Genomic DNA, 22,459 nt, shown 5'->3' with positions numbered 1-22,459 from the left:
CGCCCCACCTTCTCCCGAGAGGCTGATGTGCTAGTGCGCCTGGCCGGGCTTCTCACTGAACCTGGACTCATTGGCTGTGTGTCCCTCTGGCTTTCCTGTGTTCTATTCTGGCTTTCTTAGGTCCCCACAGAAGCTTCCCTTGGTTCTGACAGACACGGAGGGAAGTAAGTCGGATTCAAATGTGTTTGCGTAATGCTCACTCCAGAGGCTCTGACCCGAGGCACCCGAGTGAAGAGGAGCCCTGCCCGCCTCCCCAGCTCCCGCACCCTGCTGCACCACCCAGGAGCCTCACCTTGCTGCCCTTTGGGACCGGGAGGGCCCTGAAGCCCTTTCAGACCTGGCGGACCCTCAGGACCAGGGAGTCCTGGCTCCCCCTTGATGATATCGTAAGGACCTGGAGGGCCAGGGGGGCCTGGGAGACCTGTGGGAATCAGACACAATCCATCAATTGCACATTAATACTGGGCCAGGAACAGGCCCTGGAGTGGAGTCCAGGGTGAAGCAATTCAGATGACCACGTTTCTCCAAAGTAAAGTCTTACCAAAGACATAAGGCATCAGATCTCACAAAACACGTATTCAGTCTGCACATGCTTTTTACCCTAAAACCCCAGCCTCTTGGGACTGGAAGAGACACTGGGGTCACCCATGGAAACTCTCCACTCCATTCTGCGATGCCCACAGCAACCACCCAGAGCTGGCCTGCACGTCCAGGCACAGCGTGTCCTCCCCAGGACCTCAGCCTTGGCTGCTGTTAGGACGTTTTCTCGCCGTCCTCCCAATCTGCCTCGCTGGGCACGTAACCACTGCCCCCGATTCCCAACGGCTGTGCACTGCAGGTCTGGGAATGCGGAAGCTACAAGACAGAAGGTGAGGTCTGTCTCTGCCTCCCCTTCCTCAGCCAGACCCTAGTTCTCTCACTCCACCTTCTCCCCCTGCTCTTCCTTCCCCCCTCACTCCTCATTCTCCTCCCTTGAATGTGGTTTGGAAAATTCAGCAGAGCCCAGGAAATATGGCTGCCCAGCAGAGTGCCTCCGGGAGCTGCTTCACCCTGGCCCCCAGGGGAGGGGCAGCCGAGGCCCTTTCCCAGGCAGGGTCCTTCCCCCAGCCAGGACGCGTGCACTCTGCATGTGCCCAGAGGACTGCTCGCAGGACTTCGGAGCCTGGGAAGTGTTCAGTCTGGAGCCTGTTCTAGTCTTAACCGTCCCTCCTCCCTCCTCTGGACTCCCCACCAGGCGGAAGGGTACGACTTTCCAGACAAGTTGCTCATGAAAACAGTGTCATACAGGGACGCTGATATGCTACAAAGAGCTTCCGTCACCATTTCACATACGCAAGACCAACCCCCTCACTGGGGGGCTTTTATATCTCCCAAATCATCAGTAAGGTCCCATGAGTGAACACGCTCTCCTACCTTTAGGGCCGGGGACGCCTTGATCTCCCTGATCTCCCTTCAGCCCCTGGAGGCCAGGAAGACCCTTTTGACCTAGACAGAAGGAGGATACCGTCTTTACACAGGGCTTGCAATGACACACAGACGTGGACACATGCACACATACACTCCCCAAACACACACGCATGTACATGTGTGCACACGTGTGCGTACTGTGTGTACGCGCACACATGCACACTTACACCACATACACAGATACATATTCATGAAAACATATACGTACACACCATGAGCACATTTCCAAACAGGTCCTCAAAGAAGAAAAGGGCATTATTCCTGTTGGCTAAAGCATTCGATGGAACTTGTCCCTCTAAAACCAGAGACCACACTTTTCCAAGCAGGAAACAAACTAACATGGTCACAACCAGAAGGGACATGTGACACTGCTCATGGTTACAATCTGATTCACACATGGCCCCAAGTAGACCACAGGACACCTGCCGGCTGAGAGTTGGTTTTCAACTTTCATATTCATCATTCAGCAGTAAAAATGGCAGAGCCTGGAATCCAGGAGCCACCCAATGAATGCTTGCTGCTGAATACCTTAATAAACACATGGGTGGCCCCGATTCATGATTTCTTATTGAGATACAAATAGTAGAGGTGAACATGAGCCTTTTTTTTTTTTTTTTTTTGGTGGTGGTGCTGGGGATTGAACCCAGGGCCTTGTGCATGCCAGGCAAGCACTCTACCAACTGAGCTATATTCTCGACCTGAGCCACTTACTCTTAATGAGAAAACCAGACTGTGTATACAGCCATTGCAGGATTATACAAATTGGGCCACCGCATGGAAAGGCCACTCCTGATTTGAAGAGAACCAGAGATCCTGCTGCCTGTTATGCAGCATCTCAACACCGAGGGCCTGTGGTTAGGGGCCTCCGAACAGTATCTGTTCAACAGTAAGGACATGCAGTTTGTCCTGTCGTACCTTGAAATCCTGGAACTCCTGGAGGCCCCATATCACCCTTGGAACCTGTGATTCCAGGAGAGCCACCAATGCCCTAGACACAGAAAGAAAACGTCAGACACATACCCGTCGCTCCAGTGACCTGGTAGTCAGAAAGCCGACACAGTGGATTGGAGTAGCAATGCAGCCCATGTTTTCTTAAATGATCCAACAAGAATGATGGAAACTCTCTGCGTGCCCACGTAGGGCAGTGGAAACTGTGATGATCTGCCCTGTCCTGGCCTGCCTTCTCTTGTCCATCCACATGGCAAGTTCCTTAGGAGCAGGGAAAGTCTTACCCCTGCAGCCCACCCCAGCACAATGCCAAGAACAGAGTCGGAACTCCACAGACACCTGTCAGGGAAACATACCCATCCCCAACACTAGACCACCCTCAAAGGAAAATTCCCCTAAACACCCAAATGCCATGACTTCTCCAGAGTTAGCTCCATGTCATACCTGAAATCTGATTCTAATTAGGTAAAAAAATTTAAAACACTAGAGAAGGATTCTTTTCCTTTACAATATAGTGATATTAATATATTTAGTATCATTAGATGATTTTCTTATTATTTCAATATAGTTATTCCATTCTGTAGGCATGGATACAACATTACAAAAAGCCCTATTATTTCTTACATTGATTTGCTTCTCTACCTTATTTTAAAAAGCATAGTAATAATAGAGTGTGCATAAATATATAAATACACAAATTTATACATCTATGTGTATACAGAGAGTAGACACTGATTGGCACTAGAACTAGGGAATATATTTCTATGTGACCGACAAATTATCTATACTGTGTCACTGGAAAAATAATACAGCAATAAAGAACCTAAAGTATATTCCTGCTCACATGCGGTGTGTGGTGGGTATGTGGGCACAGCACGGAGGACCAGCAGGTGAAAGTGACCTTGTGGCTCCACGCACCTGCTCTGCACGGCTGCTAACAGCACTTCTCAGTTCACTGACTGCGCAGTAACACGGCAGCCCTTTCCGCTGAGGAAGTGCCTTGTCTCTCACATGGCCCTCTACTGAGGAGCCACAGGGAGAACCGGGCTGCCCCAGCAGAACCCTGCTGGCTCCACAGACCTCCCCCCATCTCCCTGGACTCCCTCTCCCCAAGCGCACAGAGAAGCAGAGACAGAGGAGAAAAGAAACAGACAGAGAGTAGGGGTCCACACCAAGGCTTCCCTGGGACCCCAACCAAGCGTGTGCCTTGTCCCTGATGCGGTCAAGCTGAGAATCCAACCAAAGACAGTGCTCTGCTTGGAGTTGGAGGGACTGGTGTCCAGGCACCACAGGAGACCCAAGTTAAACAACAATGACTCCCAGAACATGAAGTGTGTAAATAGATTGTGATTTAGGTTCTAAACTACAATTTGCAAAAATACAATGGATCTTACAAATAGGTTGTAAAAAAATGTGATGCTGGTTTCCTGTTCTGGTGCCAAGAAAGAAGCTGGTTACTGGCAAGACAAGGAACTGACTGAGGGGCTAGGGAGTGCCACTCGTTTCCATACACATACACACAACAGCACACACAAGGACATATGGTTTTCTGCGAGCAGAACAGGCTCTTTCTCAAAGACAAACACAACGAGGACGACAGACGACAAGCCCGTCACTCACCGGCATGCCCTGGAACCCTGGATCTCCCTTGGGCCCTGGAATGCCGGGTGCTCCTGGCCATCCTGGATTTCCCTTGTCACCCTTTAGCCCATCAAGCCCAGGAAGCCCTGGAGGCCCCATAGGTCCCGGAAGCCCTAATAGGAGAGGAAAGGTGCATGATTAAGGTGGGAAGGTGCATTCCATGTGCCTGTCCCCGGGCTGTGATGCCCTTCACTGACATCCAGCTGTCCCTCATCATGACCCCACCAGATGAACAACATAAGCCCTTAAGAAATAAAGGCCAGGCCCAGAAGGAAAGAGGGATGCATATGAATGCCAAGACCTCCTGACAAGGCACCCTGGGATCCAGGTGCCCTGGGCACCTCCGGTACCACCACCGACACTGGCGTCAGGTGGAGGGCGCTAGAGCTTCCTGCTGCTCTAAACCAAGCTCTGGGAGTATCTGTGCCAAGTCTGCTCCAGCAATTTCCTCTCTTGCATCTCCCGAATTTCTAAAGTTTCTTGACAGGATAGCAGAAAAACTTTCACCTAATAGGCCAAAAATACAGCTTCCAGTTCTAGTGAATGTTGTAAATGTCTAGAAACCTCGATTGAGAACATAATTGTTTCTTTCACACTAATTTCCTTGTGTGGATTCCGTCCCAGCCCCCAGCTTTGACACCTGGTGAAACACCCTTACCTGGCAGGCCAGGTTGTCCCTGAGGTCCTCGGTCCCCTTTGGGGCCCTCCACGGGGCGGCCGGGACTGCCTGGTAAGCCTGGCTGTCCTTGGGGCCCCGGAGGACCCATGAATCCTTGCTCGCCTTTGGGTCCAGGAATTCCGGGACTCCCAGCTAATCCAGGGAACCCCACTTCTCCCTTTGAACCTAGACAACAAAACAGTTTGAGATGGTGAAATAGAGCAGAACAGACTCCAGGGCTCAGAGGGAGAGGTGGCAGGAGAACGCGTCCCATCCTCCAGGCACCCAGAGTGGGGAGCTCCCCAAGGCCTGGGAGGAAAACTAACAACCAGGCTGCTCCCCTGGCCTGGGAGGGAGAACCTGGCTACCTTCTCCACACATTCTAAAGGGAGCCTTCTGTGGAAGGCACCTGAACCCGTGAGCAACTGCCCTGCTGAAGTGAAGGCTGGGTTGGCCCAAGGGCAGGGATGCTTTGGCTATTCTGGGTCTTTTATTCTTCCAAATGAATTTTAGAACTTTTTTTCCTAACTTCTATGAAGAATGACATTGGTATTTTAATGGAGACCGCATTGAATCAGTATACTGCTTGTAGTAATAGGACCATTTAACAATATTATTTCTGCCTAACCATGAACACGGGAGATCTGTCTGTCTTCTCATGAAATAGCTACAAAACACTAAAGAAAGAAAAGGGGCTTCTTCAACTGTTTGAGGTCTTTCTCCTGCTTGATTTGATTTATTCCTGGATATGTTTTCTTGGCTATTGTGAATGGGATTGTTTTCTTGATATCTTTCTTAGCAGATTCATTGTTGCTGTATAGGAAAACTATTAATCTTTGTGCGTTGATTTTGTAATCTCCTACCTTGCTGAATTTGTTAGCTCTAGTAATCTTCAGGTGGACCATTTTGGATCTAAGTACAGGATCATATCATCTGGATGTGATAATTGGGCTGCTTCCTTTCCTAGCTTTACCCCATTTATTTCCTCTTCTGCCCTAACTGCTCTGGGTAGAATCTCTCGTACTATCATTGAATAGGAGAGGTGACAGTGACGTCCTTGTCTTATTTCAGATTTTAAAGGCAACGCTTTCATATCCCCCATTCACCGTGAGGTTGGCTTTGTCTCTGTCATATATTTAGCTTTCATTAGGCAAGTTCCTTCTGTCCTTACTTTCTTCAGTTTGGGTTGTTTTCATGAATTGGTGCTGAATTTTGTCAAAGGCTTTCTCTGCATCTATTGAGATGACTACGTGATTTCTTTCCTTGATCCTATTTGTGTGGTTAATTACATTTATTGATTTGCATATGTCAAATCATCCTTGCATCCCTGAGATAAATCCAACTTGATCATGATGTACAACCTTCTTACTATGTTGAATACTATTTGATAATATTTTATTAAGGATTTTTGCATCTAAATGTATCTTGGTCTGCAGTTTTCTTTCTTGGATGTGTCCTTATCTAGTTTTGGTAAGTGTGATACTGGCTTTGTAGAATGAATTTGGAAGTTTCCTACCCCTTTCCATCTCATGGAATAATCTGAGAAGCACTGGCGTTAGTTCTTTTATAAAGGTTGGGCAGAATTCAACTGAGAATCTACCTGGATCTGTGGCCTAAAATATGGTCTGTGTTGTCTACGGCCATACCACCCTGAACGCGCCCGATCTCATCAAATATGGTCTGTGGTCTATTTTGGAAATTCCTGGGCTTTTCTTTGTTAGAAGGCTTTTTATTATCGCTTCTGTATTGTTCCTAGTTATTGGTCTGTTTAGGTCTTCTGTCTCCTCTTGAGGAGACAGAGAAGTGGCAGAGGTGGCTGACAGGAGAGGCATGCTGAGAACATATCACCTTTGTCTCCTTTGCTCCCTGGAAACCCGGGGAACCCTCTTCCTGGTAGACCTGTGGGATAAGGACAGAAAGAGTCAGGACGCAGGGGCAGCACCGGAGGCCAGCTGTCCTGACGCACGAGGCGTCCGTGGTGTGCACGGACTATTCAGGGTAAGGTGGGAGCAGGAACACCCTCCTGTGACGGTCACAAGACGCCGCGAGTCCATACTTGTAACTCAGTACCTTTTCCTAGGCACCTTTCAGCTCAGAGCCCTTGAGGCTTGGCAGAAATGATCTGTAAATAAGAGCATTTCCTTCCTACTGCGGCTTGCAGGTGGACAAACTGGCCTTCTCCCAGGAGGTGGGACAGCCCAGACGCACGGGGCAACAGACATGGGGGAAGGCAACAAGAGAATGGGCTCGAGGGGAGACTTAAGTGGGGTGGGGAGAACTTAAGACGACGCCAACAGGGACAGCCCCAAGTCCCCTCCGTGTTCCTCCCCACGTCCCTTCGCGGGGGTGACTAGCTTCAGTCCCGAGTTTGCCCCTCGCACAACACAGCATAGGTGACTGCACTGTCACAGCTGGTGCTGGTTCTGGGTCCAAGTTGCAGCCCTCCCATCAATGACAGGAGCAGACTCAGGGGCCCAGTCCCACGCACTGCTTCTCAAATGGACGAGAGGCTGGGCAGAGTGGAATCTTGCTTTTGTTTCCGTTCTGTTTTATCATGACCAATGCCAGGGAGACGGGGAAGGAGAGCGTCCCACCTGAGCCCAGGCCTCAGCGCCCAGTGCTGCACCTGGCCTCCTCACCCAGCCCTGCTACTTCAGGCAGGTGAACAGATTTGTGAACAAGGCCCCCTTCCTCATCTGATCCTGCCCACATGTCCACATCAGGGCTTCAACAGTCATAGGGACACAAGCAGAGGCACCGCTGGTGACCTGTTGCTTTCACTCCGTGTGGTACGAAGGTCTCCTTATGGGCAATGCACACTCCGGAGGGGAGTGGGGGTCGGAAATACCTGGTTCACCCTTCTCTCCTGCCGATCCTGGAATTCCGTCACTGCCTGGCTCCCCTTTCTGTCCGGCTGGGCCTGTGGGGCCAGGCTGTCCAGGAAGACCTAGAGAAATTCCACAGTCCCTCAGGGAAGCTCTCACAGCACCCTGGTCTGCATGCAAACTGTCCCTTCCAACATCCCCAGGACACTCCCTCCTGGGTTGACTTGGAGTCCCTGAGGTCAACTCTGATGACCTTTAGAGGGGACCCTCTGTGCTGCTAGCAAGATGTGACCTGACCCTCAGGCACAGGTGAGAATGGGGAGAAGATGCGTAAAGCACCCAGAAACTGCTTGGAGACTGGTCCTGGTGCCTTACAAGCAGTAAGCCCCTGGAAAGACCCTGCAGGACCGCAGACTTGATGCTCATCTGGAAAACGGAGGGTGGGACGGCAAGCCCCCAGGCCCCACCGCCGCGCCCAGGGCCCAGTCTCTCTGGGATGGGAGCTCCCTGAGGCTGCAGTTCCCAAGCTGCTGCTCTTCCCCATGTGCCCCATCTATGTCCGGGGGGGGGGGGGTCTCTACCTGCTTCTCCTTTGACACCAGGGACACCGTCCAGTCCCGGAAGGCCTTTGTCACCCTTCTCCCCAGGCAACCCAGGGCTTCCTGAGGAAAACACAAAATCCAGAATGGCCCATTAGCCTGAGTGCAGTGTCTGTGAGCCACCCGCTAAGGAGGAGGCCCGGCCACCTACCTGGATAACCAACACTCCCTGGAGACCCCTTCGGGCCCGGAGACCCCGGCATTCCTGGAATCCCAATGCTGCCCTTCTCTCCCTTCTCTCCAGGGCTTCCTGGGAACCCTGCTGCTCCCTGGTCTCCCTACAGGGTGGAATGAGGCATGTTAACTTCACGCCTGTCCCCGGTGCACGTCTGTAGGCACGTCTGTAGGCACTCTCTGGACAAGAGTGCACACTTAGGCCTTATCTCCAAAGAACCAAAGTCTGCTTCTGAAGAAAGGGCAGAACGGATGGGCAAAAGAGCGAGTCCTCGCCCGTCCCTCCCCTCTCTCCTGAGAACTGGCCACCCTCCCCTCTTCACAAGTTTCTAGATTCTTCCTGGGGGCGAGAAGCAGTGGGCGGGAGGGGTGGCAGCTTCCAGCTCCTTGGGAAGTGCCATGGGCTGCGATGCCCTGGCTGCGAGACTGTTGATGAAAACCCACCAACACTCTGGGCAGACGGGGGCCAGTTACCTTGTCGCCAGGCCGCCCAGGAATCCCAATGCCGGGGAGACCCGCCTGCCCCTTCTCTCCTTTGGCCCCTTTCTCTCCAGGCAAGCCGGGGACGCCCTGTGGGCCGGGGATGCCGGGCACGCCCTTTTCCCCAGGTGTCCCTGTAACACACACAGTGGCAACGTGAATGAGAGAACTGCTCGTGCCCACCGCAGCCGCAAGAGGCAAAAACGTCAGCCAGGTCATCAACCCGCCAGTGATCCAGCTCCCTGTGGCCCCAGAGTCACCGCAGAGCCAAACCAGGAAATGCCACTGCCACCTTCTAAGACGGTCATTTGATGCAGAGAGCTAAGTGCTTAGAATACTAACCAATGGCACACACACCAGAAAAAACACGTTTATATGTTTATTACACAATCAAGTCTCCTTAACCAGAAATCAGAGGGGTTGTGAGATGCCGTGGAGTATAGAGTCAGGTGTGTTGGTACCAAGCTCACTTAGTCATAGGCAGAAGGAGGTGGCAGGAGCCCTGCCAGGAGGGGCAGATGGGTGCCCTCTCCCTGCCCATTCCAAGACACCCGGGCAGTCCTGCTGGTCTCAGTGCTCTGCCTCCCCCTGTGTCCCTGCTCTTTCTGGTTCTCTCCCTGGAGCAGATGCCTATGGGAAGGCGTGAAGGCAGAGCAGCCAGAGGACCACTGTGGACTAACCCCAGGGACCTGGGGGCCGAGATGCTAGTGCTGGTGGCCTGAGTGGGGAGCCAGTGTCTCCCAGGGAGCCGCCAGCCCAGCAGCCAGGTCACTCACAGATGACGCACAGGAGAGTGTGGCAGGCTGGGCTTTGTTCTCTTACACTGAGAGGGTCTTTTAGAAAGGGTCATGGTGTCAACCCAATGCCCCATCCCTAGGCAGGGGGCATTCAGAACTGAGGGGGTGAATCCACGGAAACGCGTGGCTGCTGGGGTGACGCCCGGCTGCTGAAGCAGGGCTGCTCTGCAGACACGCCCGCTGCCCACCCACATGCCTGCAGAGTCTTAACCCAGGTTACCTGGCAAGCCCATGCCACCAACCGCTCCTTTCGGTCCAGGGAGTCCTGGAGCCCCTGGTGTTCCACTTACGCCGGGGTCACCCTTAGGCCCTAGCATAACAAAGAGAAAAGTCGAATAGGTTAACCTCTATGAGAAGGGCAGGGTACCTCCTCAGCAGGACTCTGGCACACAGTAAGCCCGAGCTCCGACCTACCTGGCTGTCCAGGGTGCCCGGCCTGCCCATCCTTCCCAGGCACTCCTGGTGTCCCAGGGTCTCCTCGGGATCCTTTGTCACCAGTGGGTCCAATTTGTCCTACATGTCACAGAAAAAAAAAAAAAACAATTAAGACCCACGTTTGTTTAGAAGGAACCCACTGTAGGGACACAGGGTGGTTTGATTTACTCATGGAGAACCAAATATCCCCCCCACACAGCGAGGCACCTGGCTCCACCTTTGCGTTAAAGGCTTTCCTCCCACGCACCTTTTTCTCCTTGGTCTCCCTTCTGTCCCTTCATGCTGCCCATGTCCACTTTCTCCATAGACCCTGGTTTTCCAGGGAGCCCAACATCCCCTTTGTCGCCTTTGAAGCCAGGGTCCCCCCTGGGTCCTGAGGAGCCTGGGAAGCCGTGGTCCCCTGCAGAGGAAAGAGAAGCAGCGGGTGAGGCCTGGCCCTGCCTCACGGACGTGGGTATAAGGTTCGCCATTCATCCAGCTTCTTGCAGCAACCAATGAGGCTGGGAAAAAATGAAGGACCCATGCAAAAGTGACATTAGGTGGCAAGTGCTGGAGTCACGTGGGAGATTTGACCCCAGGGAAATGAACAATAAAGCCCATTTCGGAACTTCATTATTTGCTAATATTTCTAATAGACTTCACTTGGCTAATTAGCTCAGATAATCACTTGTCTTTACCAGTCCTGTTCATAGTGCCCACAGTTCTTAACAAGGTACAGAACAGGCATTTTCCTGTCCTACTAAGCAAATGCCCTTTTTGTTTTGTTTCATACTTACAGTCAATTTCTTTTCTAAAGAAAATCATTGTGGAACAATTTCAAATAACAATAAAGAAAAATTAGGACTTGAAAAGAAGCCAGGTTTGTCCGACTGAAGACTCCACCATGTTCCACAGAAGGACCCAGCGCACCCTGAAGGAAGGCCCTGCTCCTCCCGAAGGCCCTGTGCCTGAGACTCAGATCCCAGGAGAGGGGTCCTCCAGCCCCTGGCTTCGCCCTCTGTACCTCTTCATCTTCCTCTCGGAATGCGACAAAGTGTGCATCAAGGCCTGACCCCCAAGATGCTCAAGAAGGACACACGGGGTGTTGGGGTCTGCCAGCTCCCCTACCTTTTTCTCCAGGTAGTCCTGGGGCACCTGCGGGTCCTGGTGAGCCTGGCTGCCCTGGGGTCCCCATGACACCCATTTCTCCCTTGGGACCTGTGGCCAAAATGAAGGAGTGTGAACATTTCTGCACATGGAACATGAATAGTATGAGCTAGGAAAGAACGCGGTGAGACCGTCCCTCATCATCAACCCAGGCAGAAGCCACCCACCTGGGAACCCTGGAATTCCAGGTGTGCCCTGCTGTCCGGGAAGGCCAGGCAGCCCTGACTGTCCTGTGAGGCCGGGAAGTCCTTGAGACCCTTTGTCTCCTTTAGGGCCGGGCATGTCGAGGCCTGGGAATCCAGGGAAGCCTTTCTCTCCTTTGACTCCAGGGGGACCTGCAGTTGGGTAGAGCGAAGGTCACTTTAGAACCCTGACTCCTCCTTTCTGAAAGAAGCACGTGAGCAAGCCATCCTTGGGGCCCTGAATGACACCAGCGCCTGGGGTTCCCACGGCATGAGTGGTGAACAATGTCCTGAGAGAAGAGGCCACCCCTTCCTGCCCTCAGTGTCACGATCACAGGACAGCTGTCACTGCAGGCTTTGCCCTACTCCCCTGCACCACCATATTCTAAGGTGATTCTTATAAAGGCAAAGGCAGCTAGACATGGGCTCGGTCTGTGTTTTCAGCAACCTCTTAAGCCTGCTGTGCAAACACTACATGGAGTATATCACTCAGAGATGCTTTGACACATAGACCAATCTCACTGGGAGGAAAACAATAGAAATCTGTGACTCTGTGTTTCAGCAAACGAGCAAACCCACTTCACAAACTAGAATTTCCTTTCTTCCCTTCACTTCGGAAATTGTGCTTCTCCCTCCTCAATGGCAGCTGCAGTGTCTGCATCGTCTCCCGGCCCATTGTGCTTGGGGAAGGGACCATTCAAGAGAAGGGCACTTTACCTGATGACCCTGGTGGTCCCTGTCCTCCAGGCGGGCCCATAACTCCAGGGGGGCCTATTCCGGGAGCTCCGGGTGGTCCTGCTGGGCCTTGTACTCCAGGGGGTCCGGGGTCACCTGGAGGGGGATGACCATACAGGTTCCATACCACACGCAGGCCACCCACACCCGAGCACCACCCAGAACCTAGGTCTCCATCAGCCATTCAGCACATGTGCATAGAGCACCCAGAAGGTGCCCTGGGGCAAGAAACAGACCCCGTCCTCGGCACAGTCTAGACCCATGTGCAAGTTACCTCTGATCCCCTGAAGCCCAGGTGGGCCGATGGCCCCGTGTTCTCCAGGAACGCCTGGTCCTCCGATGTTGCCCTTCTCCCCCGGTGTGCCAGGAATGCCGGGAAGACCTGGAAGTCCCTTGAGTCCTGGCAGACCAATGCCAGGTTCTCCCTGAAAGTCCCCAAAGCAGAAGAAGCAAATCAGTCGGCAACGTCAATATCTTCACCAGTCAGCAGTGCAGAGGTCAACTTGGCTGATGCAGCCAAGATGTGGGTGAGAGCAACATCTGTTCTACCCTTCTGCACAGTCTGCAAAGCTTCCCCACAGCAGTTATTTCCTGCCAACCTCCCCACAAGCCCTGGGTGCAGGTAACAAAGGAGGACAATCCAGACACTGCACCAGTATCCTGGCCCTCGTAGCCCCTTGGCTCTGCCTTCTTGAACCTGGGATGAAGAGCTGACCCTGAGCAGCCAACGAAACCCATGACAATCTGTGACTGACGGATGGACATCTTCTTCAGAGCTGGCCACTTCCAGAGTGGGTCCAGGAGTCCAGTTACCCAGTGTTTTATACAAAGGAGGCTTTCATGGCAAGTTAACATGCAGAAAGACTGCACGAATCAAGGGGCTTTGACAAAGGTGATTACAAATAAGGGAAGTATTTTTGTTGGCCGAGTGTGCATTCAAGATAAGGGTGCAGGTGGGCATTAAGCCACAGTGCCCAGCTGGGCCACTCAAGGGACAACCTACAGAACAGGAGTGTTTGGGCATCAGTGGGCCTTGGCAGCTGCCCATGTCTGGGAGGAAGCTTCCCAAAGGGAAGGAAGTCCATCCCAGTGCTTCCTGAAAAGGCTCGGTATTTTAGGTCATCAGCAAATCCTTCCAGAGCCATTAAGTTACGGGCCTCGTGTCTATGAGACCATCCACATGCCACCATAGTCAACTAGTTGCTCAATCCAATTAGCATCGAATCACACAAACTTCCTTGGTCACTGCTGCTCAGAACAGGGACACCCAGGGCTGGATGTTTCCCAGGGTGAAGGGCCCAGCTGCCTCTGCACACCTGCTGTCCCCAGAGAGAACGTGAATGGGCCCAGGCTGGCTCCATCACAGCATAGGTTATCCAGTGACCGTGGCCCTTTCTCCTGCCTTGTGCCAATGCCTTCTAGCAATTTCCTTTGTCTCTTACACAATGAGCAGGAATGGACATGATCACAGTCACTTCACTTACTGAGGGGACTTCAGGCCTGGGCAAGCTGGCAGAAGAAGGACATCTGAGGGTAAGGAGACCCTCAAGTCACACGGGACCTCACCCAGCAGCAGCCCTGCCCCTGGTGACAGTGGCAACCTGGGAAGGGATCTTCCTGCTGTCCACTAGGGGTGTAAGTGCTCTTTGGTCTCAAGGGTAGAACCCAGGGCTGCTGCTGCTCATGGTCCTGCCGGGCACAGGGCACCCTCCCACCATGGCCAGAATGTGCACAGCGTGTGGCTGAGAACCCTGCAGCGGCCCTCTGTGGTGGCTGTGGCTTCTTGTAGCATAGTGGCTCTCAAACAGCTTCACCTGCCACTCACCACAAGAAGCACATTTCACCTGAGACCTGCATAGCACAGGCGAGAAACTGTCATAAAACTGAAACATTTCATGACATCGAAACAATGATCTCCCTCAAAAAGCTCCCTCCGTGTGCTACGGGCTCTGCTATTTTCCACTCTACTCTGTCACGAACCCTAAAGCTCACACTGGCCCAACTGTCCTGAGATTAATAAAGCACGTTCAGTGTGTCCGATCAGTACCCAGGGGATGCTCAGTACCCACCTTTTGGCCCTGCAAACCAGGGCTACCAGGTAAGCCATTAAACCCGGGGCGACCCGGACTCCCAGGAGCTCCCACGTCTCCAGGTAAGCCATCGACACCTGTGTGAAGGGAAGGAAACCATGACAGCCGCCCGCTCTCCCCACTCTTCACTTCCTTCACAGGGGCCCAGGTGTCCTGGGCTGACTGAGCTGGCCGTGACTATGAAGCCTTGGGAGGTGGCTCTCAGAGAGAGGAGAGGCCATCCTGGGGTGCAGGACACGCAGCCAGGACCCTCCAGCCCTGTGCCCCGTCTCCTGCCCCTTCTCACCCCCTCCTCTGGTCCCTTTGCTCTACTCTCTTCTTTCTCATTTTTCCTGTCCAACTCGTCCAAAACAGTGCCCACTGGGCACTGCACCCCCGGGAGGCCTGAAGACACTCTGACCCAAGGTGTGGCATCAGCAGGACAACCCCACTGCCCCCTGGAAGCAGAGCCGGCAGCTCCAGCCCAGATCCACCACGTCAGACTGCGTCTCAACAGGAGCCCCATTCCTCAGCCACACTACAGTTTGGGAAGTTCTGCAGACCACCGGCTCGCAGAGGAGGCTGCAGCCACACGGGAGCCCCCTGGAACATCTGACAACATTCTGGGCCTCACCGCAGAGGTTCCCATGGCCTTTCTACAACTGTCTACATGGTACTGGTGGCCGGCTAGCTTGGAGAGCACCGGCTTTGAGCCCTCACGTGCAGTGTGAAGTCCATGGCATTCAGCTCCATCACACTCGCTGGGGGACTGGACGCACACCAGGCCTGAAGGCCAGTGGCCCTAACCACCCACTCAGGACCCACGTCCCGAGAAATTCCTTCCACATGGGAAAGGCTTGTAATTAAGAAGACCCCCCCATGTGAACAACTGTACGGTCTCACAGGGAATTCAGTGCCCTCCGAGAACAGGGAGGGGGCCTTAGCATTGGCTCACATTCTCTCTCTCTCTCTCTCTTTCTCTGCACCCTCTCCCTCTTTCTCTCTGTCTCTTTTCTTTTAAGACAGAGTCTCACTAAGTCTCACTAAGATGGACTCAGACGCGTCATTCTCCTGCCTCTCGCTCCTGAGAAGCTGGGTTCACTGGCGTGCACCACCCTGGGCCAGCGTTTGCTGGGACATCAGGGTCTTCTGCCCTTGATCCCTGAAGGAGGGAGCCCCTGAGCGTGGGTCGGTATTGTGCGGCTCTTGGGGGAAAGGGGCAGCTCTTGTCTAGAATGGCAGTCGAGGTGGGACTCCCCCACTCACAGTTCTCAGAAGGAGGTCATGGTCCTACAGCCAGAGTCCTGTGGGGACCCCAGAGAACAAGCCCCCCACTTTTCCCTGCACCCCCACCCCAGGCCATCCCCCTACTCAAGCCAACAAGGTCAGGGCTCGGACGGTCCGTCTGCACTGCCCAGGGAGACCCCCTTGGAGGCCAGATTTTAAACTGACAGAGCAGGTAGCTGGGCCCGGCTGGAACACACCTCTCCCAAGCCACCTCCTTCCCAAGCAGACCCTCCACAGAGGTGACTTCCCACCTGACTGGTGGGATCGCCATCCTCAAATCAGTGTGGACCCATGAGAGCCACCAGCATCAGGCACCAACGCTGGTGTCCTGGTGGCTGCTGCTTCCACTCCCCAGAGACTCCTCCAGGATGAAAGCAGACACCACGCCTGATGCTGCTGACCGGCGGGGGACAGAAGAGGCCCCACAGCCCGCCTGGGCCTGTGGCCAGAGCACTGGGCCCCCACACTGGGGCTCAGGGCAGGTTTACCTTTGGGGCCGGGAGGCCCAGGAAATCCAATCCCCGGCTGGCCTACAGAGCCCTTCTCTCCCGGGAGGCCTGGCCGTCCAGGGGTTCCAGGGAAGCCTCGGTCACCTGCAGGGAGTTAGGCCCGTGGTCAGCATGAGAAGAACATGAGGGAGCCCCCACCGTGACCAGATGAGCTGGAACTGGAAGAGTACCTTGGGGCCCTGGGAATCCTGGGGACCCTGGGAGGCCTTCTGCTCCTGGGGGTCCAGGTAAGGGAACCACCTTGCCTGCTTCACCCTTTGGACCTGAGAAGAAAGAACAAAGCAGTGAGATGTGACTGGTGGCCGCCGTGCACACCCCGGGGGCCCGCGTTTCCCCACCCCTTCCCTCTAGGCTTCCAGAGTCTTTCAGAGAACAGCTTCTCTCCCCAGAGCGCATTTCAAATGACCAAGATGTGTTCGACAGGAATTCCTTAAGAGTTCCAGATCACAGCCTACATAAAACGTCCCACAATCTACCAGACAAAAAGTGAGATGGCCCTGGGTCCTTTCTTAATTAGTCTGTCTAAAAAACCAAAATCCTTCCTGTTCTTGCTCTTCCTCAGACAGACTCAGCCGCCATCGCTTTCAGGTTGGCCTCAATTCTGCTCACTTGATGGCAGCTTGTCTACACAGCATGGCAAGTGGGTGGTGGTGTATCATCCACTGCCTGCAGCTGTGTGGTGGGGGTTCTGAGCTGCCAGGACATCATAGGACCCTCTCTACCTGCAGCCTTGGGTACAGCCATGCCAGGGCCAGGAGATCTACTGGGGGTTGATGGGCTGTCAGAAAAGAAGCTCGGGATCCCCTCCAGGCACATGCAGGGACCCCTTCCCTACAGGAGTTCTAGGTAAGTGGAGTCGTCCAGGAATGGCCAGCATGTCTGGCTACAGACTGGGACGTGACCAGCCTCAGCACGAAGTTGCTACCGGTGCTACCTCAGGGGTCAGGCTTTTATGATCACCAAATAAACATGGCCCTGGGGGATCAGAGCCAGTTTCTAATCCAGACACTGACAGGATCTAGATGGCGAGGAACATTCCAGCATGCAGACAACTGCCCAGAACACTGGACGCCCTCCTTCAGGACGCTCTTCCCACCACACTGGATAAACAAATAAGCATCTCGTCTGATTTCTCCAGGGTTTGTTCCTGGTCAAAAAGAAAAGTCTAGCTCCTGTGTGCAGTTGCAAACGTTGGCAGGTGCCACAAGCCCGAAGCACACAGGATTTGCTGGGTTCAGAATCAGGAGTCATGAGAAAAGAGCAGGAGATGAGACCGCAGGTCCCTCCGCCTGGCTCCCTGGGGTCTTCCTGGTCACCCTAGTACTGGAGTCGGGAGAGACTTCTCTGGGATGCTCACTTAACAAAGACCAAGGTGGACATTTTGACAGAGCCCAGGAGGCACTGGGTGTTCATCCACTAGTGAGTGTAGAGGGACAAGGGCCCCTCCCTCGCCTCCAGACCCCATCAAGGTGCCGGGCTGGAAGCCTGTGGGCCTCGTGGGGACAGGAGTTGATGCAGCCTGGGCTAAATGTGTGGCTAGGGACAGACTCGGCAGATGTGTGGGTAAGAAGGTCACAGAACCGTGGCTCCCGCACTGTCCTCCTTGGGGACTTCGATCACCCAGCAGCTTGTTACCACGTTGTTCACACAGTTTTAATCACCCTGAGTCCTTCATTAACCTTTGCAACTTGTTAAAAGCGTCCTGGTAAAGCACCTTCCTGCCTCCTCCGTGCACGAGCCAGGCCAGCTCTGCCCTTCTCGTTCCAGGACCGGCTAGGGAAGGGGTGCGTGTCTGTCGACGGGAATCACTGTGAGCTAACACATCACTGAGCGCCCCTTCCCCAGGCTCCGAGAGAAGCCAGGTCTTGGTCATGGAGAGCAGAGGATGACGTGGGAAGACACAAGGAGTCCCTGCTGTGGGTTCTCTGACAAACCCCAGGTCGGGGAGCACAGGGCAGGGCCAGGGCTGTCCTTCCACGCTCTTGCCAACACCTAGCATAGCGCTTATGTTAACCACTCAAAAAACAGTCAGCTGACGGCTGAAACGAACAGAGTTAAACAGCAACCAGGACCCGGGGCTGCTGAGGCACAGGCAACAGGCACCGCCTGTTGGTACAGAGTCGGGACCATGTTGCTTGGGTCACACGGAAGCCAAAACAAACAGAAATGAAGAGAAAAAACTGGCCTTGTGTTTGGCAACCTCAACATCAAAGCTGGCTTCAGCTGTTCCATAGCCACCCTTATTTATAAGGAAAGCCACCCGTGACTTCAGGTTCCTTCAGGACCGACGCCTTGCCTGGCCCGTTTCACATGTGAAGAAATGAAGAGAGCTGACAGGGGCTTGCCCTGGTCACACCCCTCTCTCTGGAGGAACTAAAGCCAGGTATGTGCCTGTCTCCCCCAAACCCAGGGTCTCTGTGTATCTTGAAGCTGCGCCTCAAGGGTCTCAAGCCTCACCTGGCAGGCCGGGGGACCCAGGGCTTCCAGGAAAACCAGGTTGTCCTTTGTCACCAACGGGGCCAATCGGACCAAATCCGGGAGGCCCAGGGGGGCCGATGTCACCACGGCTGCCGGGGAAGCCAGCTCCTCCAGGGGGACCACGTTCTCCCTTCAATCCTACGGAGCCCTGAAGTGACAAGAAGAAAGGAGAATGTATCAGGAGCAGGCGGACACTGCGTCTGCGGTGAGTCAGTGGCTTCCACTGTTCCCCAGCCCACGAGGCAGCCTGCAGTCAGTGAGTGAATGCGGCATTCCCTCCTAAGTCAAGCAGTCACCCCACTTCCACCAAACCCCGCAGAAGAGACACTGGCAGGGCAAGAGAGCTACGCCACGATCCTCTGTCGAATGACAACGTGAACCCTGTGAACTTTAAATGAGCCTCCATCAAAGACCAAAAGACAGCAAAACACATTTACTCATCCCCCAAAAGTCAGAAGAGACTCCTCAGTCACCACCTGGTCAGTCAGTGCGACTCCATCAACCCCCAGTTTACACACTTAGCTGGTTCAGGAGCCTTGGAATAAACTCACACCCACCAGTCACCACCCGAAGACACCACGCAGCGATGACCTAACTCATCACGTCTCCGTTCTCAGATCCCTACCGTGAAATGCATGTCAGAGTCAGGAAGTAAACGTACCGGGGAGCCCTTGGGGCCTGGAAGACCTGGATGGCCGTCTCTCCCAGGGGACCCTGCTCTCCCTGGCATGCCGGGCTGTCCTGGGAAACCGGGGTCTCCTTTGTCGCCTTTGAGTCGTATGTCGAAGTAAATCTCGCCAGGCTCTCCCTTGGCGCCCGGCGGGCCCATCAGCCCTGGTGCACCTTGAGGCCCCTAGGAGAACAAAGCCGGGATGCCACACGAGAACCCGCCCCAGGGCACCCAACCTCCGCCAGCCACCTTTATGGAAAACTGTCACCCACCTAGCTCTTGCCACCCACACTCCAGAAGGCAGCCAACAGCTCCTCAACGGATCCCTGGTCTGACTCACTGTTTGTAGCTTTCCTAAAACCCATCAGTGATGTGGCCATTCCAAGGAGGGACAAGATGGGACAGGGCGTGGTGGGATGTCACTGGCACCCAGCTCTGGGAACTTTCTGGCGTAACTTTCTTTTCCCTTATGACTGTCAATCCTTCATGACAATGTTTTAGCAACTGTTGGAGGCATCTCTATGTGGTTCCTGAGCCCCCAAACTAGAGCCACGGCTTCTGGGGGCAGATGGTGGCTGAAGTGTCAACAAGGTTGGGGACAGCCATTGTTCTGTCTGTCTGGGCATTATTAGAATTGCACAGGTTTCCTTTTGTGATCACACCCTGATTCCGGAAGAGATAAGGCCTGCCAGGGCACCGTGAAGGAAACGGGGAAGTGAGACATCAACTCTGTAATGGGTTATTTTAAGAAGTTATTTGGACTTTCCCAAGACTGTCCCCAGAGACACCCTCAGAACATTTTCAGTTCCTGGAAAGTTGAATCTGCAAAGAATGTCCACGCCCACCACAGAGCCCTGGCTCACAGGGACAATGGCAGAGGTTTCACACCATTGTCCCGACTCTCAGGCCTGAGAAGGACCCCTGTAGGCTGCCTGCCGACTTTGCACCATTCCTTTGACTTTAATTCCTTGTCTTAAACTCCCGAAGGTTCTTTGATGTGAATCACATACAGGCACACACCCTGCGCTCTGTGTTGACTATAACTGTATACTTTCCACAAAAGGCGTTGGAAGACCAGGGATAGACCGATACTCTTACAACCTCCTCTAGTTTTAAAAATGACACCTTCCACCATGTGTCTCCAACACTGAACGTGGAAAACGCTGAAATGGTGACCTCACAGAGCAGGGAGTGGACACTCAACCACAAAGGCCGTGTGGCTAAGAGTGCACAGCCAGCCTGGGTGGTTATTCACAGCCTGAACACACCAACTCCCTGTGATCCGGCCAGGAGCCCGGCCTTTTAGTCCATTAGTAGAGACCTCATCAGTCAACACTCTATTGAGGGAGAAATGTAGATTTTTTTCTTTTTTTTAAAGTGGCATTGGTGACCCTAGGACATCTCATGTGATTTGAGGCATAGAACATCTTGTTTCCAAACTGTTTCAAGGCTTTTTGATCCACATCCCTTAAGATGGATGCTAGGAAATCAAATGCTCCCTGGAAAACTTCACATGGGCCTCATTAACTTCACATGGGTACCTCCCCCTGCGCTTCCTGCTTCACAGAGGGGTGCCACTGGGGAAAGTGGACACCCCAGAGACCACAAACCTGCCGGGACCCTGGGCTTCTCAGCTCACTCAGGGAGCGTCATCCCTTAGAACCACCCAGCTTTCAAAAGACAACAACCCAGAAATGCTAACTAAATCGAAAGAAAAACCAGGGCACTGCACCCGTCCACAGCAGTCTCCCCCTCAGGGTGTGGGCTGGTGGGTCACTTTTAGCCTCCAGCCAAATTCAAAATATGAGGATCACAATTTTGAGCTGGTTAAACCATGGAGCTATGATGTAGCCTCAGTTGAGGAAAATCACTATCTTTCAAATTATTTGCTTATGAATCTGTTTTTAGGGGCTTTTCCCATCTACGGGAGGAGAGGGCTGCTGATGAAGCAGCGTGGACCCAGCACTGCTGCGGATTCTTTATTCTCTTCTTCACCTGATACCTCTGGACCACGCTTCTCTCTCCACTCTTTCCTCTTCTTCCATTTTGCTAGATTTGAGGGCTGGGGCTGGGCATCTGGCCTGGATTCCAGCCAGGGCTAAGGCAGGAAGCCCACCAGGAAATCCACTCAGATAAAGGCAGATGGACAGAGGTTAAAAGATCCTTTTCTGCTCCCTTCAAAGTCCTTCCAACTTTGATCCCCGCTACAGTCAGCTATTTGAACTTCTCGTTTATTTAGAAATATTTTAAACAATTGCGACTTCTAACTCAGCTAGCTCCCCAGGCACCAGAGAGATTCTGGAAAGCAGAAGCCCAGGACCCGACTTCAAAAGGAGAAGCCACTGCAGAATCCCAGCTGCTTCTCTCCTGATCCAGCTCACTTCTGCCCTGGCCTTCCTGGCGATGCTTCCAGGATTAGCTAAAGAAAACTAAAACTTTAAAGAGCTACATCAGAAGACAGAAGGCTAGAGATGTGACTCTCAATTTCAAACAAAAAGGAATGAAAGGAATGAGAGAAACTGGCTAATGCCAGCAGAGCCCGGCCACACCAAAGCAGCAAAAGGGCCACAGCCCTGAGGTCTGCAGGCCTTGAAGCTGCGCTGATATGCATAATAAATCCATGCCTCTGTGTTTGAGATGATGTTTTTTCTCTTCCGTGTGATGACTTATTCTAACTAACTAGAAAGACTGAGCTGGTACTGTGATGAACCGAAAGGTTTCATGCTGATGTGATCGAGATGTTTCCTTATACATTTTTTTTTTTTTAAAAAAGCATCTACGTAACAGATGTTGGTAACAGGAGGTCTCGACATACAGGTCTGTAAAAGGACGAATGAAAATATTTCAAATCTCTAGAGAGAAAATGGCCGGTTTTCCTCCGTCCCTGTACAGACGTCCCTGGTGAGACCTGAGGTCATGTGTGGGGTGTTAGGAGCAGTGGTCACACAGAAGACAGAAGCTCAGCTCTGCCACGTGTTGCCTGCATGAGTCGGGGGGCCTTCTGACCCAAGGACCCTGAGGCCTGTGGGACAGGAGCCACGTGGGCAGATGCAGAAACATGTGGCCTAGCTGGCTGCCTGGTGGCAACTTGCAGTGTGTGTGTGAACTCAGGTTACTCACAGGCAATCCTTCAAGACCATCCCTGCCGGGTAGACCTCTGTCGCCCTTGGCCCCTGGCTGTCCCGGAAAACCTTTCAAAAAAGACAGGGGCACAGCATCCATGAGATAACTCTTCAGAGCTTCTATTCCCTGAGGTTCAATAGTGTAAAGTCTTGATACAAAATGGATGGGCGTTTGAAGACTGTCCAGAGAGTAAGCATTAAAACACCCGAGGTGGGCTCAGAGGGGAACCTGAGCCA

At 53.3% G+C, this 22,459-nt stretch overlaps 1 protein-coding gene across 1 annotated transcript in view; it reads right to left on the bottom strand.

Annotated features, from left to right (window-relative positions):
* Col4a1 (collagen type IV alpha 1 chain) overlaps positions 1–22,459 on the bottom strand; it is a 129,240-nt gene that overhangs the window by 12,033 nt on the left and 94,748 nt on the right. The window contains exons 24-46 of the mRNA XM_046454779.2: positions 22,221–22,291; positions 19,092–19,283; positions 18,410–18,578; positions 16,123–16,215; positions 15,932–16,036; positions 14,157–14,254; positions 12,362–12,512; positions 12,070–12,183; positions 11,338–11,505; positions 11,132–11,221; positions 10,272–10,424; positions 10,004–10,102; positions 9,810–9,899; positions 8,787–8,926; positions 8,290–8,416; positions 8,121–8,201; positions 7,563–7,661; positions 6,563–6,613; positions 4,715–4,900; positions 4,036–4,169; positions 2,383–2,455; positions 1,414–1,485; positions 293–421 (exon numbers count right to left, since the gene is read on the bottom strand). Of these exons, the coding sequence (XP_046310735.1) occupies positions 293–421; positions 1,414–1,485; positions 2,383–2,455; positions 4,036–4,169; positions 4,715–4,900; positions 6,563–6,613; positions 7,563–7,661; positions 8,121–8,201; positions 8,290–8,416; positions 8,787–8,926; positions 9,810–9,899; positions 10,004–10,102; positions 10,272–10,424; positions 11,132–11,221; positions 11,338–11,505; positions 12,070–12,183; positions 12,362–12,512; positions 14,157–14,254; positions 15,932–16,036; positions 16,123–16,215; positions 18,410–18,578; positions 19,092–19,283; positions 22,221–22,291 (2,685 nt within the window). The remainder of the gene's footprint in view (positions 1–292; positions 422–1,413; positions 1,486–2,382; positions 2,456–4,035; positions 4,170–4,714; positions 4,901–6,562; positions 6,614–7,562; positions 7,662–8,120; positions 8,202–8,289; positions 8,417–8,786; positions 8,927–9,809; positions 9,900–10,003; positions 10,103–10,271; positions 10,425–11,131; positions 11,222–11,337; positions 11,506–12,069; positions 12,184–12,361; positions 12,513–14,156; positions 14,255–15,931; positions 16,037–16,122; positions 16,216–18,409; positions 18,579–19,091; positions 19,284–22,220; positions 22,292–22,459) is intronic.

This window comes from Marmota monax, unplaced genomic scaffold, assembly GCF_021218885.2.
Source record: "Marmota monax isolate L192 unplaced genomic scaffold, Marmota_monax_Labrador192_F-V1.1 WCK01_AAM20220418_F8-fsc00026, whole genome shotgun sequence".
Taxonomy (NCBI): Eukaryota; Metazoa; Chordata; class Mammalia; order Rodentia; family Sciuridae; genus Marmota; species Marmota monax.
Note: the sequence above shows the minus strand (reverse complement) of the source record. Positions and strands in the feature narration are given on the sequence as shown.